The 18,639-nt window shown below is 49.0% G+C and overlaps 2 protein-coding genes across 5 annotated transcripts in view; one reads left to right on the top strand and one right to left on the bottom strand.

The window, feature by feature from the left end:
• Nucleotides 1-962, bottom strand: part of WDR25 (WD repeat domain 25) — a 137,188-nt gene extending 136,226 nt beyond the window's left edge. Inside the window, exon 1 of one of the 3 annotated variants that reach the window (XM_023628397.2) lies at nt 835-962. The gene's annotated coding sequence lies outside the window, so the exon portion shown is untranslated. Of the gene's footprint in view, nt 1-538 lie in introns of all 3 variants that reach the window. The other 2 variants (XM_023628395.2, XM_023628396.2) reach the window with 2 other exon arrangements.
• The window catches only part of WARS1 (tryptophanyl-tRNA synthetase 1), a 31,655-nt gene continuing 13,936 nt past the window's right edge, over nt 921-18,639 (top strand). The window contains exons 1-7 of one of the 2 annotated variants that reach the window (XM_023628399.2): nt 949-1,068; nt 1,943-2,006; nt 6,995-7,135; nt 11,453-11,666; nt 12,621-12,729; nt 17,126-17,245; nt 17,783-17,965. In XM_023628399.2, coding sequence (XP_023484167.1) covers nt 7,052-7,135; nt 11,453-11,666; nt 12,621-12,729; nt 17,126-17,245; nt 17,783-17,965 — 710 coding nt within the window. In that variant the 5' untranslated portion in view covers nt 949-1,068; nt 1,943-2,006; nt 6,995-7,051. Of the gene's footprint in view, nt 1,069-1,942; nt 2,007-6,994; nt 7,136-11,452; nt 11,667-12,620; nt 12,730-17,125; nt 17,246-17,782; nt 17,966-18,639 lie in introns of both variants that reach the window. The other variant, XM_023628400.2, reaches the window with a different exon arrangement.

Genomic DNA, 18,639 nt, shown 5'->3' with positions numbered 1-18,639 from the left:
CGGGGGGCTTGGGGCTGCGGTGTCATAGGGGGGCCGAGGACGGCCTAGGACAGAGGCGACACCCGAGCAAGGCTGTGGAGGAGGTGAGGGCGCCAGGTGGTCAGCAGCATCACAGACTGACCAGCAAAACTCATCCAATAGGGCGACAGGGGAGGCAAGGAAGACTCAAGGGGAACAGGCGAAAAAGAAGATCGGGAGCCACCGAAAACAACAGAAACTTCAGGAAAAAGGCGTTTGCTGCCTTTTATGTTTCTCAGACAACAGACTTTTTTCATGGAAAGAGGGGGGTGATTAAACCAAGAGAAGTACCGCTAGAAGGAGCGGTAAGGTCATGGGAGACAGGAGGCTACGGAGGGGGGAGTGGCGCTGACGGCCACTCGCATGTCAGCTCCGCGAGGGCAGGATTGCTGTGTTTTGTTCACTGTTCGATCCCAGGCATCTAGAAATATTTGTGGAACGCAACCTGGCGGGAGGGGGGCACAAAGAAAGTCAAAGAAATAGGCTCTTCTCATCCAATCAACATTTCCTGATTACCTACTCTGTGCCAAGCCTTATGTTCTATCTGGCGTGGACAGAGATTAAACACAAAACACCGATCCTGCGCCGGAGGCCACGGACTGATGGAGGCGACAAACCAGGTACGACCGGAGATGGGTTTCGAAGGGTGAATAGGAGTTAGCCGAGCTGTCAAGACTGAGAGGCAAAGGATGGGCCAGGGCACTGCGCGCTCGGAAGGAACCGGAGATGAAGGACAGGCGAGCGGCGCCGAAAGGCTTGGAGCGCTCCAGCCGCTGCCGGGCCCCAGCCCCCTCCCGCCCCCGGCCCGCCGCTCACCGCACGCACCGGAAGCGCTCGGTTCTCCCGGAGGCCGTCGGGACTGCACTCCTCCGGCGTTCCGCCGCGCCGGGGGTCCGCCAGCCAATCAGCGGCGGTCTCCGCCCCGCCCCCGAGAGAACAGCCAGTGACGGCGCAGCCGGGCCGGAAGTTGTTCTGGCCGGACGGCGTTTCCACGGACGCCGTGGAGGGCCCCTTGGGTGAGCCTGCCTGGTGGATGGGGCGGCTGGGCCGGTAAGTGATGGGGTGGAGGCGGGGAGGGAGGGAGGCCCACCGGGCGGCGCCCGACGACCTGGCCCCTCCGAGGCCACCTGCGCGCCGGCGCCCGCCGTGCGGTCCCCGAGCCCGGGCCGGCGCCACGAGGGGCTCTGCCGCGGCGCCATGGCCCCGTCCTCCGAGCGCCGCCGAGCCTGGGTGGCCTCCCTCCGCTTTCCTTGCCCCACGCGGAGAGGCCCCCCCTTTAACGAGGGTCTGCCGTGTGCCGGGGGGGGTTGCCCGCGGGACCGCACTTAGCCCCCACGGTGAATTTAGGAGGCTTCTCTGTGCCCGTTTCGCAGCCGGGGAAGCCGAGGGGGAAGCAGAGGGGATGCGATGGCCCGAGGTCCCGAAACAAGAAAGTGCCCGAGCTGGGGTTAAGACCCAGGTCTGTCTGACCTCGGAGCTCATCCTCTTTCCCCTGCAGTGCCCCGCCTTGTTGACAGCCGCAGGGACTTTACAGCCCGCCTCCCCCTACACACATGAGGTCTCATGCCGATGCTCAGGGTGGGGAACGAGAAGAGGGCGGGGAGAGCAGATGGGTAGCCTGCCTGCGGTATGCGGCGGCTGATGCAATGACCGGCAACAGCTAGGTTCTCGGGGGAGTTTCGTTGGTCTCCACCCGCTCCCCTCACCGCCCCCCCCGCCCCCCGCAACCCACCCTGATTGAACAGAATCAAAGAAGTTGGTCAAGAGACTCAAGTATTTCTGGGAAATGGGGTGGTTTATAAGAAACTCCTCCGTTGATGTAGCTGAAGGGTGGGGTAAACAGGAAAAAAATAAAGAGACTTTTCTAAAAATGAAACTGAAAGAAAGAGGGGAAAACTATTAAAGCAGGCGTTTGGCTGCACAGGGTCCCACTTCTCTGCTGCCCAGCCGGACTAGTGGCCACCTCTGCAGTGTCTGCCGCAGCCTGGGTATGTATTGCCATCTTTGCCGGACTTAGAGCTTATTAGTATTTTTACCAGCCTTTTACCAAAGTGCTGGAAACCTTAGCTCAGGTGATGAGGGGTTGTCTCTCTTAGGATCAGGGTGTGGTGCATTTTATTTCATCCCGTTGACCCAAAGCTCAGGTGATTCACAGCTTCCGGAGGGAAGGGGGATACCGGGGGAGCAGTTGTCTGCCGAATTCATAGCTGGACTTTCAGCGCTTGCATCTTGGCTGTCAGGCTTTTCACTGCTGAGGCTTCCTTAAATAGTCAACATCCAAACATGTTAGCATTCTCATTGTGACACTCGAAAGTATCTTATGGCTGCCTTCATATAAATTATCTTCTTTGCCTTTCAAGGTAGTGCTCATTTTGTTATTTAGAGGGAAAAATAACCTTTCCTCGCAGTGGTTAAGAAAGAAAAAGTGGACATAAACTGTTCCAAGGTTTGAAGTGTTAGAGAACTCCTTGCTCTAAAGAAATCATTTTCTTATGCTCTGGGAACTTGACAGTCCAAGGCCATTGTCCCCCGCACCCTGAGGCCAGGATTGAGGATGGGATCCCACCTCCTGGTGGTGTTCCAGAAACTCCTGTGTCACCTGCTCCTCCAGAATTGGCTGTGTTGCTGCCGCTCTCCCCTACACTGCAAAACTGACGCGTTCTGCTCTCCCTGTGAGTTGATTTCTGCACGCCCCACGTCATTGTCGTGTGGTTCTGTTAAACGGTTCTGTAAGTCTTCCTTCCATTTCTCATCCCAAAACTGTACCCAGTTTCTTCAAGTGCCTCTTATGCTCCTCCAGAACAAGGGAACCTTTCAAAATGAGCATGATGCAAGTTCTTTAAAAAGAGGGACTGCGAATTCACAGCCTTTTAGCTTTCTCTTTCTCTTTCGCTTTTCTCTGTAAAGGTGTGCTGTGATCCTCTGTGGAATATGCAGTTTTGCTCTTGATACTTACTGCCAGTACTTTTTTTAGAGGAGATAATAGATTACTTCACAGATCATAGCTTCATTCCTTTGTTTTAGATTGTAGTATTTGTTAAATAGACAAAGCAGCTTTGCTTAAAAAGATTCAAAGCCCTATTTACAGATTATGCAGTAACATACTGATGTGTGTGCAAGCTATTGATGTCGTTTCAGAGGTTCTGAGCTCTGGGTTAAAAACCTCACAAGTTAAACTTAGTTCTAAAAGTTAGTTAACAAAGAAATAAAGGAGGATGTTAACTAACTGGGAGAAAAAGGAGAAGCAGCATGTGATAAATGGGGTAAGTGGATGAAAGCATGAAGTGAGAGAGATGACAGTTCTCTTCTTGTCTCTGACCACTCCTGGAGAACTCACTCAAGAGGTTGCATCATACACACACAGATTTATAGTGTGGGACGTTCCCACACAGTGAGTGTGCCTTGTGTGAGCAGAGAGCAGGGAGACCCTGTCTGCTGTTCCCTCAGTCAGATTTGGTTCCCGTGTGCCTCTTCTTAAATGGGGTTCTGATATTTAAAGATAAGTGTTTTTCCCTACAACCTGGACCCAAAATGCAGATCCAGTTCATCTGGCTGATCCTCTGCAGGTACCTGCTCCATTGCAGGGGGAGATTGGCTGTCCAGGGCTCACCCACTCATTCGACCTGGCACTTTCCCTAGGAATTTGTAAGGGTGATTTTAATCTGTGCTTGATTTTGGTCCTACTCACAGACTTCAGAAACTTGCTGATGCCGCCTGTTGCCTTCTGTAGAGGACACCATGTTTTTGGAAGGATGGGGAAACCAAAGGGAATTCCAAAAAGAGTGACCAGGATGGTAGGCAGATGTTAGCAATGTGTGAAAAAACCAGACTGGGGATGTGAGACCTGGAGAAGATGCCATGAGCTCAACCAGGCTCTTCCCAAATCTCAGAAGGCTCAGCACATGTCAGGACGTTAATCAAGAGGACAATATTTTGATCCTTAATGCTTTCTATCGAAAGATTAGAGATCGAAAGGGGGAAATGACAAATAAAAATGGCAAGCAATAGGATATATTGGAGAATATGAGGAAGCCATTTGGTATAAACCTAATTCGGCCTGACCTTGTCTTTCCGAAAGGGCCTGACCGTGGCTGTTGAGCATGCATTGTATATCTGCTTTAGACATTCCCTATGGCAAGAACAAAGGCCCTTGAGATAAAGGTGCGACTTCGCTCCTGCTCCCAACATTGGCATTTCTTTAAGGATTAAGCATCTTTCCTTAGGCTAGAAACTGATTGCTGCGCTCACCTGTGACTGCCCAGCTCCAGACAATAGACTTGCCTCCTGCTACGCCCGCTGAGATAGCAGACCCACTACCTGCTGTGTCCATCAAGCGCTTTGCGACAGGCAATCTTGTGACTATTGTGGGAGGGACATTTCAATCATATGTGAAATAACCTGTTTGGGGGTATATAACTACTCTGTGCACCCCACTTCTTCGGTGCCCTTTCTTCCTTTGGGAAGAAAGGCCCCAGGCCATGGTCCTCAGATTTCAGCTCAGAATAAACTCACCCAAATTTTCATTTATAGATTGGTTATGGATTATTTTCATCGACAACAAGAGGCTGCTAAAGTCCAGGGCAGAATCTACCTGAAACTGGAATGAGCATTTGCAAGGATAGTGAAGAGGATATAAACCTTAGGGGGAAGATTGAACCTAGGAGATTTATTCATTCAGTAAATGTTCGTTGATTAGCTTCTGTGGACCAGGTTCTAGAAGCACATGAAAGAATAAAACCCGGTGCTTGCTTTTGCTGTCTAATGGAGAAGACAGAAATAACTAAATGCAGCGTGAGCGCCCTGGTAAAGTTACTCACGGGATGCTCTGGATGCTCGGGGCTCGCCCAGGGCAGGGCAACCATTTGACCCCAGAGGGGAGGGTTCGGGAAAGGCTGTGAAGAGGAGCTGAGGTTTGAAATTACTAAGACAGCCGGCAGGGTGCAGGCAGAGGAGGATGTAAGGCGTTCGGGGTCGGGGGAGGGGGCAGCAACTGGAATTCTGAGACAGCCCATGGTCAAGGGGGGCTTTGGAAGCAGATCCTGTTTAGCTCCCCTGGTGGGGTGACCTCAGAGGGCCGCTGTTACCTCCCTGAGCGGGCAGCCTGTCGTCCGCTAGTGCAGGGCGTGTGCTTTGAAGCTGGGAGACTCTGGGTCGTGTGTAAAGTATCTGGGCACGGTGTTTGGTCGTCTGTGGCTAGAAGTAGTTCTCATTGCTTGGATTGTTATTTGATGTGGAACTGTGTGTGTCCTCTCAGCCTAGGCAGAAGGTTCTTCCGCATTCCTTCTCTTCTCCCTAAACTGAGCTTTCTTATCTGGGGCAGTTATCTCAGCCAGCTTCCCTTTCCAGGAATTGAGGTGGTTCTCAGCAAGGTGGGGGGAGAGCTGGCTGCTCTCACATTCTGCTTTTAGCATCATGGTTTCAGTGGCTTATGTAAAAATTGGTTTGTTTAAATTTACATACTTTCTAAACAAATATCTAACAAATAGATAAATAAAAATAATTACCCCTCAAATTTCTGTTTGGTTCATAGAGTTACTAGGAAAAAATCTTAAATGACTAAAAATACGAAATAGTCTTTTATGAATCCTCTCCTGTGGGGCTGATGCTGTGCCAGACTCTGGACCCACCTGCGTTGTTGCCTGTGATCCGGGCTCCAGGCCTGCACGGTAGTTCTGGTGGCTGTTCCCATTTTACGGTTGAAGCAGAGGCTCGTTCCAGTTAAGTGACTGTCTGTGATGTTTGAGAGTGGGCTCCAGGGTCAGGCTGCTTGAGTTCGCATCCCGTCTCTACCCCTCACTTGCTGTGTTATCCGGGGCAAGATTTTTAACTGCTCTGTGCCTCAGTTTACTCATCTATGAAACAGAGATAAATCTGTCTCATAGGATTGCTGTAAAGCTTAAGGGCGTTGATGGGTATAAGGTGCCTGGAACATCACCAGGTAGAGAAGTGCTGGCCGTCAGTGGCTCTGGCACGGCCTTGTGGTTGTCGTCATCCTCTCCCTCACTGTGGAACAGCAAGTGGTGGGTGGAGCCGGAGCTCAGGAGCCCTAGCAAGCAGTACTTGTCCTGGATCCTTATCTTGCTTACACTTTACAAGATGTTCCCATGCGTTCTTTCTCATTTCTTCTCCTAACAGCCCTTGCGGTAGGTGAAGAAGTTCCTGGTGGCACCACTTTATAGATGAGGAAGCTGCCCCCAGAAAGGGGAAATGACTGAACCAAGAGGGGGCTGCTGTGGCCAGTCTCTGCCCCAAGGCAGCAGCAGGTGGCCTGCCTTGTGTCCCACCTTCTTTAAGGTTAATGGTAAATATGACTGATAGAAGGCGCGGGTACACCTCCTTCAAAGGTTGCAGCCCAGTGAGGCAGCATGTGGAACGGGCAGGCTATCTATGGTTCTGAACCCAGAGCCAATAAGGCCTGCCCTCCACCCCAGACCTGCCTTTGTTTGAGAACAGAGCAGCTGGCCTGCAGAGGAGGTCATTTGTTCAGCAGTGTGTTAGTTATGGCTGCAAAGGCCTGAGAATTCGTCCCCAGTGCACTTAAGATAAAGAGTAAACAGCAATTTACCAAATGATTTCAGCCGTGGTGACCTTAGGTTTATTAAAGCACTTTGGTATTTTCACCCTGAGCAAACCTGAATCCTTCTTGTGTCCTGGCACTGGGTGCAGCCCAGGGACACGTCAGCTGACACCATGAGCACTGGGTCTTGCCTAGGAGGGCTCCTCCTCCGCAGTCCTCAGGTCCAAAATCACAGCAATTCCCGTCGTCCTCACCGTTAGCATGTGCTCTTCCTCTGTTCCCCTTTTTTGTTACCGGGAATTTCCGCTTGTGTTTCTATTTGTATAATTTTACCCATGACCTGTATTAGAACTTACCTCCAACCTTTTTGAAAAGAAGGCCTAGATACAGGGAAGGAGGAATGGCCATGATGGTTTGTTACTCTCTCTCTCCCTTCCTTCCCTCTTTCCTCCCCTGCAGTTTCGTCGCTGAGCGAAACTTCCAGCCCCCTAGCCAGCCGTGAACCTCGTCCTAGGAATGGCCTCTGCGATGGAACTGACCAGTGAAATAGTTGCTCAAGAAGAGCTGGTAAAGGCCCTCAGAGCCAGAAAGGTGTCCAAGGTATGTGATTTTTCCAGGCTCTCCACGCCCCTCTGGCCTCGCCTGTAGGGTCACGTTCCCTGGGATCAGGCTGTTCCCAGGACCTGTCCCCTCGATCACTGAGGTATTTTGGCTGTAATGTTACATTTATTTTCTCTATCAGCCTTATTGATGCGTGTGGTCTACAGGAAAGCCACGGTGAATTACGGCTGTCATCTACCCCGCCCTGCCTACATCCTGCTCTCAGAAACAAATATTTCCAGGTCTTTTAGCTGATCCTTTTGATTGGTGCCCCCCATATCTCTAAAACTCATGCTGATTTTGTTGCTGCTTGTTGACTTTTAAGTTTGGGGCTTTCACTGTGGAAGATGAGGAATTCGCCCTCCCGTAAACACGTCCCATCCCCCCATCTCCCGATTGACGCGCAGTCCTCGCGCAGTCAGTGTTAGCCTTGACCCGTTGAGTATAGTACAAGTGCTTGTCCCTCCTGCCCAATGGTCGTTTTCTCCGGAGTTGACATTTGTCCTAATGTCTTGTTGCTTGGCTTTTCTATGACCTGGTAATAATGGATCTCCCAGCCTTCCCCCAGTTGGGTGAGTCTCCTCTCAAGGCCCTCGTGTCCACCCGTCTCTCACATTCCTCTTCTTGAAGGGTCTCTCCCAGGCCCCTCTGCCTGCTCCACTCTGGACAGTGACTCGCCTCCCGCACTGCCCCTCCTGGGCCCTTCTCTCTCTCCACGCAGGGCTCCCCTGCCCCTCTCTCTTGGGTGCTGTTTCCTGATCCTGGGTCTCACCCTGCCTTGGTTTACTCTGTTTTGGCAAAACAAATCCTCTGGTGGTTTCTGAAAAAATTAGCGCTAAGGAAATAACTTGGGGGATCTTTGCACTATCTGAAAGTATCTTTATTTTACCTAATATCTGATTGATAACTGGGCCCGGTAGAGAATTCCAGGGCAGAAGTGATTTTCCCACCCAATTCTGAAGCCATCGCTCCGTCACACCCAGCTGCCAGGGCTGCTGTGGAGAAGCCGGGTGCCGTTCCTTTGTTTTTTCTCTCTGGAAGTTTGAAGGGTCTTCTCTTTGCTCCAGTGTTCTGAAATTTCTGGGGATGGGTGCTCAGTGCTCCTTTGAAACTAGAAATTCATGACCTTTGATTCTCAGAAGTTACATTATTTGTTTGATTTCTTCTCTTCTGTTTTCTGTTTCTTTATGGATTTTTTTTTTACTCGGAGACTGGTCCTCTGGTGTTCTTATTTTTTGGCGTCTTTTTCTTAGCTGTTTTTCTTTCTGTTCTTCTTTCAGGTACATCTCCTCAACTTCTCACCCTCCCTTTGCTTGTCACTGGTCCTCCTCACTTTTAATTTCCCAGAGCGTGTTTGTGCTCCGAATGTCCCTTCTCTAGTGCTGCCCTGGTCCTAGCTTGTAGCCATGGTGGCCTTTCATCTCTCAGATCCTGGTGATGGTGTTCCTGATGGCCCCCTCATAAACTGCGTTTCCTCCAGGTTAACCTTTTCCTCTGCCTGTCGTGTTAGAGGCGGTCCTTAAGTGCTTGGTGATACTTGCTGTCCGCTCATGTTTCAGAAGGGAGCGCAGGCAGCTGCATGGACGCCCTGCACACGTGGGGCCGCGCGTTGATGTAGCTTTCCTTCCCTGAGAGCTACCAGACTGTTCCCTTTTGTTGGGTCTTCAGATTGCCTCTTTGAGGTTGGCAGAGTCCCCAGAGAGGGCTCCTCCGGTCTGCTATCTGGAGGGAACAGGTCTGGCTGCCAGCATGCAGCTGTGTGGGACGCAGGAGCTGGGCGTGTGGCCCTCACTGAAGCTCGCTGTTCTCAGGTGCTGTCCCTGCCCCCGCTGTGCAGAAGCCCCCAGTCTAGACACTTTGAGCGCTTCCTCTCTAGACACTAAACCGCTGGGTGGGGGACAGGGTGGCCCTCCGTCAGCTGTGGGGGGAGGCTCGGGTGGAGATGTCAGTCACTGCTTCTTAAACAGACTTTCGACCAGGGCTCCTGTTTTCATAACCCACTTTCACCCTCACTTCCCTAAGCGCCTGGGGCCACTCGTCCCCCAGCCTCCTGGGAATTCCACAGCAGCAAAGGTCCAGTCGCTGCCCAGCATTTCCACGGTGTCTTAGCATTTGTTCTTCTCACGTGCTCAGTCAGGTCCAGCCAGCCACCAGCTTTCCACCTTCTACAGTCTTGTTGCCATCGTCCTCTTCCTCTTTCCTTTGTCCCGTGGAATTCTGCCTCTTTTAAAGAGCTCTTTGCTGCTGTAGGTGTCAGAAGTGTGATCCCTTCTGTCTGCATCTTTAGCTGGCATGTAAGCACTTCTTTCATCCTGGGATGCCTCCACTCTTGGGTCACCCAGCTTCTGTCTGCCTTCACTTCCAACCCCTGTTGTCTTCTTTTCAAAAATCTCTTCCTCAGTTCTCACCAGACAGTGTCAGCCATCTCACACTCACCCCAGTAGTTTACTTTGACCCTTTGGAGCCCAAGTAAACCATTACATTTTAAAAGAAATAAATAATACTGAAAGAAAGTGATGTCAGAAAAGGAGTTGAGGGGCCGGCCCCGTGGCCGAATGGTTAAGTTCGCACACTCCGCTGCAGGCAGCCCAGTGTTTCGTCGGTTCCAATCCTGGACGCGGACATGGCGCCGCTCATTGAGCCACGCTGAGGCGGCGTCCCACATGCCACAACTTGAAGATACAACTATGTACCGGGGGGCTTTGGGGAGAAAAAGGAAAAAAAAAAAATCTTAAAAAAAAAAAAAGAAAAGAAAAGGAGTTGACTATTCAGGCAAAGAGGTTTACACACCACGTGGGGCCCAATGGATGAGGCTAAGTTAGTTGTTTAAAAAAAAAAGAAGATCTAAAATACATAAAGGACTCAATGTTAATCATTTATTCTATAAACCCATGTTGGGAACTTGACAGTGATGTTTTTGTCCATTTAACGCTAAATTTGAATAACATTTAATAAGTGTTTTTGGTTAGTAATTGGTAGTGACTCCAGCAACGTGCGTTATTTTAGCAAACAAGCAATACTTAACACACTTTAGAATAACTCTTCCAAGCCAGTGGTGAAAGGGCTATAGACTGCAGTGTGCTTCAGAGCAAGACCATTCCTCCCGTAGGTAATTTGATAGCTCATGCTTGCCCCACGTTTGTTTTCTTGCAAGCACTGAGCCAGGCACTGCGGAGAAGAGGGGAGTAAAACGTGCTTCCCCATCCACCCGCGGTGAGCGTCCCATCTCTACAACTCGAACTCATTTAAATGGCGATCTCCAGATAGTTTCAGAGTTTGAAACAAGTCAGCGTCTGCACAATCGCCCTGCAAGAGCAGCCCTCTGTGGCCCAGGTGCGGTGCCTGATGGAGCCCTTCTCTCTCAGTGAGGTCCGTGTCGCAGTCACTCCACTGGGAGCCCGCTTTATGGCCCCTTCTCTATAAACTCTGAGTGGAATGTTTGGGTTTGCCTTGGCGAGCACGTGGGCTGTGTCTGGGCTTTGTTTGCGATCTCATCCAGCGAGGCCAGTTAGGGAGCTGAGCTCTGACCTGCTCCGCTCGGCCTGCTCGTGGACCGCCCGGCTTCCCGCAGCGGCGACGGGCTCCTGGGAGAAAAGGGCTCTGACAGATTTCCAGCGCACCCAAGGATGCGTTTTACATTTGTTCTTCTTCTGCTGATTTTAAAAGACTAAATATGCAAACACTTCGGATAGCTTGATAAGAATCCCAAATGCAGCCGTACCACTTTGCCAGTGAATCCCTCCTCAATGTATGACCTGAAAGCCTGTATTTTTCCCTTGCCTTTATCTGTTCTCATGGTGTCTGTTTGAGTTGCTGTTACTATCATTGGTGGCATTGTTTAAGTTTCCATAAATATTCATCTCAGACTGTGTGGGATCTGAAAACAAGTTCCAATGCACAACTCACTATACTCAGTTAAGGGAGCTTGTTCCACATGTTCTCTGGCATCATTGGTACTTGAGAAATCTGTAGTGTATTAACTCTGTTCTCAACAGCAGTGTACATTGCGTCACTACATTTATCCCATAGTGTCTGTGGTCATAATCCATGGCACTAGAACAACAGATGAAAATAAAATACCTTTGGGCCCACAACTTGCTGTTTGTCCATGGGCAAGCTCCTTCACCTCTCTGAGTCTCAAATTCTTCAACTGGAAAACAACAGTGACAGTGATCCTTGCCTTGGTGTTCTTTGGAGACTAAAGGACTAGTGTGTGAAAGCCTTTATCACAGTGCCTGCCCTATAGTGGCAGTGACCTTGAGCAGGTGGTAGCTATTGTTAATAGTTTTACCCCTCATCCTCGTTTCCTTCGTTCAGGAGGAAATTGATTCTGCAACGCAGAAGTTGTCGTTGTTGAAAACAAGTTACAAAGCTGCCACAGGGGAGGATTACAAGGCCGACTGCTCTCCAGAGAACCCAGCACCTGGGGATGAGAGGGGCCTGGATGCCACCGAGGCTGGAGAGGACTTTGTGGACCCGTGGATGGTGCAGACAAGCAGTGCAAAAGGCGTTGACTACGACAAGCTCATTGGTGCGTCCTGGGAAGAGCCTGACTGCTAGGGGTGATCTGTTGATGTTTTGTTTTCTGAATTAATCATCAATCCAGTCAAGCTTCAGTGTCAGGGAAAAAATAGATCCCAAAAGCTTTTGGTGGTGCACTGTATTCCCAAAGGATTGTTTTTTAACTAAAATAATAATAGAAAACTGACTTGAAACTATTGGTCAGCAGTAGACAGTAGAAGGTTTTTCCTTTTTCTGAGCCCCTGAGAACACGAGAAAGGTCTCTTGAAATGGGCATCTTTGCACTCATTTGAATTCTTTCACTTAGTGGTGAGAGTTATTCATTGAGACTTAAGTTTCTCCTCCAGTGACGTTGTTTATGGGGCTAAGAAGCTAAAGTCAGCTTAAGAAGGGTGACTTCTCACGGATGGCAGGTCGTCATTGCCAAGCCCTTCCTTGCAGGGCCTCCTGCTCAGGAAGGTCCCTCTAGCTCACTGATAGTCGAAAGAGAAGAGACAGAACTCAGCTGTTTTTATCTGAGTCAAAGCTATTTTGCATGATTTAAGTACAGACTATCTGAGTAAAATTCACTTGAAGACAGATGTTAATTTGGTTCAACAGTTAAAACATATTAAAATTATAATTGTCAGTGTACGTAAATTATACCTTAATAAGCAACTGTGTGTGTCTGCCAGAAGTTACTATCTAGACTGCATTCTGGGTGTGTTTTCCATCAAACTCCAGTCCCAGACAATACAGCATCTTATGCTGTAATTGGTTTCCTGTTTTGCTAGTGTGATCTCAGCTGTCATTGTTAATATGAAAGATTTGACTTGTGTTGGGGGAAAGGCCCAGGAGCCGAAGGCCTCAAGAGGTTTGGGTTCGTTAAGATTGCATGGATCGCTAATTTTTCCCCTTCATTTCAGTAATATCCAATCACCATATCTCCCGCTGCCTAAGATAGATTCTTCCAATTTTTTTCCAGTTCGGTTCGGAAGCAGTAAAATTGACCAAGAGCTGATAAACCGCATCGAGAGAGCCATTGGCCAGAAGCCGCACCGCTTCCTGCGCAGAGGCATCTTCTTCTCCCACAGGTCAGGCCTTCGCCACGGACCTCTCGCCCTTCTTGTTTAGCTCGAGGAAGGACTGGGAGGCTCTTCCCTCAGGCTGCCTGGGACTGTGGGGAGAGTGATAGCCAGTTTGCGGGAAATTGGGGTCCGCCTTCTCTCCTGCCAAAACTGTCTGCGGGCTCGTGCCCGTCCCTGCCCCTCTGGCCCTTAGTTTATTCGCTGTGGACTGCCCACCTCAGAGATCGAGGTCAGGTACACAGCAGGTGAGATTCATGCCAGGTGATGTGCTATAAATCATAAAATGTCATAGAAACAAAAGGGATTAGTATGTCCAAGTTCAGTGTTTCCCACGTGATAAGCAGAAGGCTTCCTGAAATTATGTGCCCTCTTCCTCCTATTATACTAGCCGACTCACGGGTCATATCAAAAGGAAACTAATGGAGTTTACATGGAAGAGAGCATCCCTACCTTAGACTATAAACTCCAGGCAGATAACATCAGGAAATGGGCAGGTTCCAAAAGCTTCCTGTCTCCCACCCACGGGTCACCTCAGGTTTCAAGACTATGCTCATGGAATTTAGAGTCCGGGGTGGGGTTGTTGTGTTCTGCTCGCACTTCACGGTCACAGAAGAACGCACACAGGGCCGGACTCGGCAGTCTGCCTGAGCACTTCCAATGCCCCGTGCAGACAACTCCAAACCCCAGTCAGCCCTCTTTCTGGGCAGAATATAGTCAAAGCTTTTTCCTTAATTGAGATTGAATTCACCTTTTTAAAGTATACAATTCAGTGGGTTTTAGTATATTCACAAGGTTATGCAGCATCACCACTATCTAATTCCAGAACACTTTCATTACGCCCAAAAGAAGCCCCCTGCCCATTAGCAGTCACTCCTCATTCTTCCCTTTCCCACCACCGCTGGCAACCGCCAGTCTACTTTCTGTGTCTATGGATTCACCTGTTCTGCACATTCCAGGTAAATAGAATCATACAACATGTGGCCTTTTGTGTCTGGCTTCTTTCACTTAGCATAATGTTCCTCCATGTTGTACATGTGTCGGTACTTTGTTCCTTTTTATACCTGAATAATATTCCATTGAATGGATAGACCCCACATTTTCTTTATCCATTCATCAATTGATGGACATTTAGGTTATTTTCACTTTCTGGTTATCAGTAATGCTGCTCCGAACATGAGTGTACAGGTTTTTGTGTGGCTGTGTTTTTTCAGTTCTCCTGGGTGTATACATGGGAGTGGAACTGCTGGGTCATAAGGTGGCTGTTATTGAACTTTTTGAGCAACTGCCACACTCTTTTCCATAGTGACTGTATCATTTTGCATTCTCACCAACAATGTATACTAATAAGGGTTCCAGTTTCTCCACGTCCTCACCAACACTTGTTATTTTCCGTGTTGTGTTTGTTGTTGAAGCCATCCTAGTAAGTATGAAGCAGTGTCTCACTGTGGTTTGATTGTCTCTCCCTAATGACTAAGGATGTCGAGCATCTTTTCACGGGCATAGTGGCTATTGTTGTATATTCTTTGGAGAAGTGTCTATTCTGATCCTTTGCCCACTTTCTTTTTTGTGTTTTGGGTTTTTTTGCTGAGGAAGATTCACCCTGAGCTAACGTCCATGCCAGTCTTCCTCTATTTTGTCTGTCGGTTGCTGCCACAGCATGGCTGACAGGTGATGTAGGTCCATGCCTGGGACCTGAACCCACGAATCCCAGCCACCAAAACAGAGCGTGTGAACTTAACCACGAGGCCACAGGGCTGGCCCTGCCCGCTTTTTAATTGGATTATTTATCTTTTTATTATTGAATTGTACTAGTTGTTTCTATCTTCTGGATACTAGTCTCTTATCAAATATATGATTTGCAGATATTTGCTCTCGTTATGTAGATTGTCTTTTCACTTTATTGACAGTGTCCTCTGAAGCACGGAAGTTTTTAATTTTGATGAAAGCTAGTTTATTTTTTTCTGTGGTTACTTGTGCTTTTGGTATCATATCTAAGAAACGATTTCGTAATCCAAGGTCGTGAAGATTTATGCCTGTGTTTTCTTCTCAGAGTGTTTAGTTTTTCCTCTTACTTTTAGGTCTCTGATCCATTTTGAGTTAATTTGTGTGTGTGTGAGGTAGGGTCCAGCTTCATTCTTTTGCTTGTGGATGTCCTGTTGTCCCCGCACTGTTCGTTGAGGACTGTTCTTTCCCTCTTGGATTTTCTTGCCCCCTCGTTGAAAATCATTGACCACATTTGAAAGGGTTTATTAAATACACAACAGAGTCTTGATCACGGCAGCTTTATAGTAAGTTTTGACATTGGACAGTGTTGAGTTCTCCAGCTTTCTTCTTTTCGAGATTATTTTGGTTATTCTAGGTCATTTCCATTTCCAAGTGAATTTTAGGATCAGCTTGCTAATTTCTGTGGAAAAGGCAGCAGGGGTTTTGATGAGGATTGCACTGAACCTGTAGATCAATTCGGGGAGTGTCGCCATCTTAAAATAGTAACTCTTGCGATCCACGCACACGCGCGTCCTCCTGCTCCTTTAGGCCTGTGGTCTCTTTCAGGAGTGTTTCACAGTTTCAGTGTACAAGTCTTGCGCTTCTTTAGATTTATTCCTAAGGTTTTATTCTTTTTGCTGCTGTTGTAAATAGCATTTTCTTAATTTCATTTTTTAGGTTGTTCATTGCTCCTTCTGAAGGAAAAGCACATTCTTGCGTATCTCCCCCATCTCAGTGCCCTGCCCCAGCTCCACTGCACCTTTCACAGGATGTGTGGGGTTTTCACACATCAAGCGGCTTACGGTTAATCGTTCTACTGCCCTTGTGGCTTGTTTACTTCACTATTGTCATCCTGTAGGCTCTTGGCTTAGGGAGGCATAGGACTTGAAGCTTTTGGCATTCTCACATTTAAGAATGCCTCTTGGTCTAATTTTATCTTCTGTAAAATAGGGGATTAGATGAGATCTCCCACCCACTGTCGAGCTGCAAGTGCTGGACCGTGACTGGGCCCCCGCCCCAGCTGGGTGCTTCCCTGCTGGAAACAGAATGGGACCTCAGTCAGTTCCCTGCCCCCCTTTCTCAGGAACGCCTCGCCCCAGGATGGCACACGGTTCCCAGAGACTCCCCACAAGGCATCCAGAGCAGCTCGTGTCACAGCTGCATTTTCTTCTCTTCTATAAGCCCATGAAAGTTTGATTTGGTTAATTGTGAGAACTGAAGAAGGACTTGTTCCTTCCGTAATTAAGTTTTTTATTCTTTCCTTATCTCAAAAGCAGTGTGTGATCATTCCATGGGGGAAAAATCAAAGCTAAGCACGAAAAAACAGAACACCCCTAATCCTATCAGCCCAGAGAGGAGCACTGTCAGCCCCTGGCGTGGGGCATGAGGAGAAGTCACTTTTAGACTACTCTTATGTGGATTCTCCTTCCCAGACCTCTGGGGAAGGTGGCTCACTCTCTTTTATTTTGGGACACTTTGCCCAGAAACAAAGAGCATTCACACCTAGGGGGGCAGTGTTCACACCTAGAGGGGCGGGCAGATGTGGTGTGGAAACAGCCTGCCAGGTGATTCTGATGCACAAGCAGGAAGGGGGACTGTGCACTGTCTGTGGACCCCGGTCCTGGAGGAGGGCAGGTAATTCCAGAATGACTCCCAGTTGAAGACACCTGGTCCCAGCCTGGCTCAGGGAGCCCAACTCAGATCTCCAGCTGGGGACCTCTCAACTCCCTGGGGATGTTCTGTATTCCCCTCCCTAAGTTAGGACTGTATGGAACCCTGCGACTTCCCCAGCCCGGGCTCCAGAGTCTCAGGGCTGGGTGATTCTAAACAAAGATTGTGTAGTGTTGGCCTGCTGTCACTCCCAGGAAAGCAGGTGTAAAGCAGATGGTGTATCGACGTGGATGTTGGAAGAATTCCCAAAGAGTTCCAGTGGCTGCCCAACCATATATGTCTTGTAAAAATTTTATTCCAGGGGCCGGCCCCGTGGTGCAGCAGTTAAGTTTGGCGCTCCGCTTCAGCGGCCCGGGGTTCATTGGTTCAGATCCTGGGCTGCATCTACACACCACTTGGCACGCCATGCTGTGGCAGGCGTCCCACATATAAAGTAGAGGAAGATGGGCGGCACGAATGTTAGCTCAGGGCCAGTCTTCCTCAGCAAAAAGAGGAGGATTGGCAGCAGATGTTAGCTCAGGGTTAATCTTCGTCATAAAAGCCCCTTTATTCCAAACCTGCATGTAAAACTATCAGAGGAGAAAGCATTTCAGTAGAAGTTTCTTGCTGTTTTGATAGCATAGCACCAAGGGTGACAAACTAGTTCTTCTCCATGTTGTTTCGTCTCTTCGTCATTCCCAAATGAGCATTAGCACCTGGATTTTTTTCTCTAAAGTCACACTGTTTCCTTTTCTCCTTTTTCCTTTAGAGATATGAATCAAGTTCTTGATGCCTACGAAAACAAAAAGCCGTTTTATCTGTACACGGGCAGGGGCCCCTCTTCTGAAGCAATGCATCTAGGCCACCTCATCCCCTTTATTTTTACCAAGTAAGTATTGCATCATATGACTTTCCCCACCTTTTAGTGAATCGGGAATGTTAGTTGTAAACCGTGTCTAGAACTGACCAGATAGTACTAGTTCGTGTTTGCTGAGCAACCAAGGTCCTAGGGAATTGGCACCTTTGTGGCTTCCGTTCACTCTGTTCCTGGCGTCGCTTTAGGGGGATGCGGCGTGATGGAGAGAGCACAGACCTGTTTCCTCCTCTCCCTGTCTCTGTGACCATAGAAGAGTTCCTTCTCTGGGCCTTGGTTCCTGCATCTGCAGGAGGGAAATAATAATACCTGCCTCATAAAGTATTGTATGGCTTCAGAATCAAGGGTGTGAAGCAGCGGGCACGGAGCCCATGTGCAGGGCCCTCTGCGTTAGTAAACAGAAATAGCCCTCCTCGCTGTCAGCAAGATCCTGCGATTTTGTGGACAAGGAGTTTTGGCACACCTTGTTACAGGAACTGTGTTTTCAGATGCAAAATGGCACTTTTCTGCAGGGGAAATGAGGTGTCAGCCTTCTTCCTCTGTGTCTGTTAGGTGGCTGCAGGATGTGTTCAACGTGCCCTTGGTCATCCAGATGACGGATGATGAGAAGTACCTGTGGAAGGACTTGACCCTGGACCAGGCCTACGGCTATGCCGTGGAGAACGCCAAGGACATCATCGCCTGCGGCTTTGACATCAAGAAGACTTTCATCTTCTCTGACCTTGAGTACATGGGGTAAGAAGAAAACGTTTGGTGCCTTTTAGATAATTGGATGCAGGTAGCAAGTCTTCATGACCATAGACAAATCTGAAACATCTGGAATGATCTTGAGGCCTCGTAAATGTTTTTCTCCCTTTCTTAAACATTATGATCTGGTTTACTGGATTCATTCACCAGTTAAGATGTCCATGCTCAGCCTGTGACAGAGAAATACTTTGACACTTCAGTGTCTCTCCTGGCTGTCAGTCTCGCCAAGTTAGGTCTCGTTCTCTTTCCCAGTGGACCTTTTTCCTCAGAGAAAAGACTCCCTGGTTGCACAGTTCCCTCACAGTCTAGTTTTTAAATCAACCACTTAATAGGCCAAAATATTTCAATGTGAAAATCCTTGAATTTACCCTTCTGAAGTCTTGAACTTCATCCCAAGTGCCTACCAAGAAGTATGTTAGAAAAGTAAGACTGTGTCAGCTGCTCCGGGAAGAATGCCGTTCAGCTCAGCCACCATCCGCTGACCACCGAAGACAAGACGCTCCCCTCGAGGCACAGGGGGTCCCCGAGAAGGGATTCACGTGGACACTCCGTCTCACCATGTGGAGTCTGGCCCTGCCGGCTGAGGGTTCTCGCAGGCCAGGCTGGGCGGGGAGGGCGCGGGGTGCTGTGTGAGCGAGTGCAGGGGACCTTCCTGTCTCCGC

Source organism: Equus caballus, chromosome 24 (assembly GCF_041296265.1).
Source record: "Equus caballus isolate H_3958 breed thoroughbred chromosome 24, TB-T2T, whole genome shotgun sequence".
Lineage (NCBI taxonomy): Eukaryota > Metazoa > Chordata > Mammalia > Perissodactyla > Equidae > Equus > Equus caballus.
Note: the sequence above shows the minus strand (reverse complement) of the source record. Positions and strands in the feature narration are given on the sequence as shown.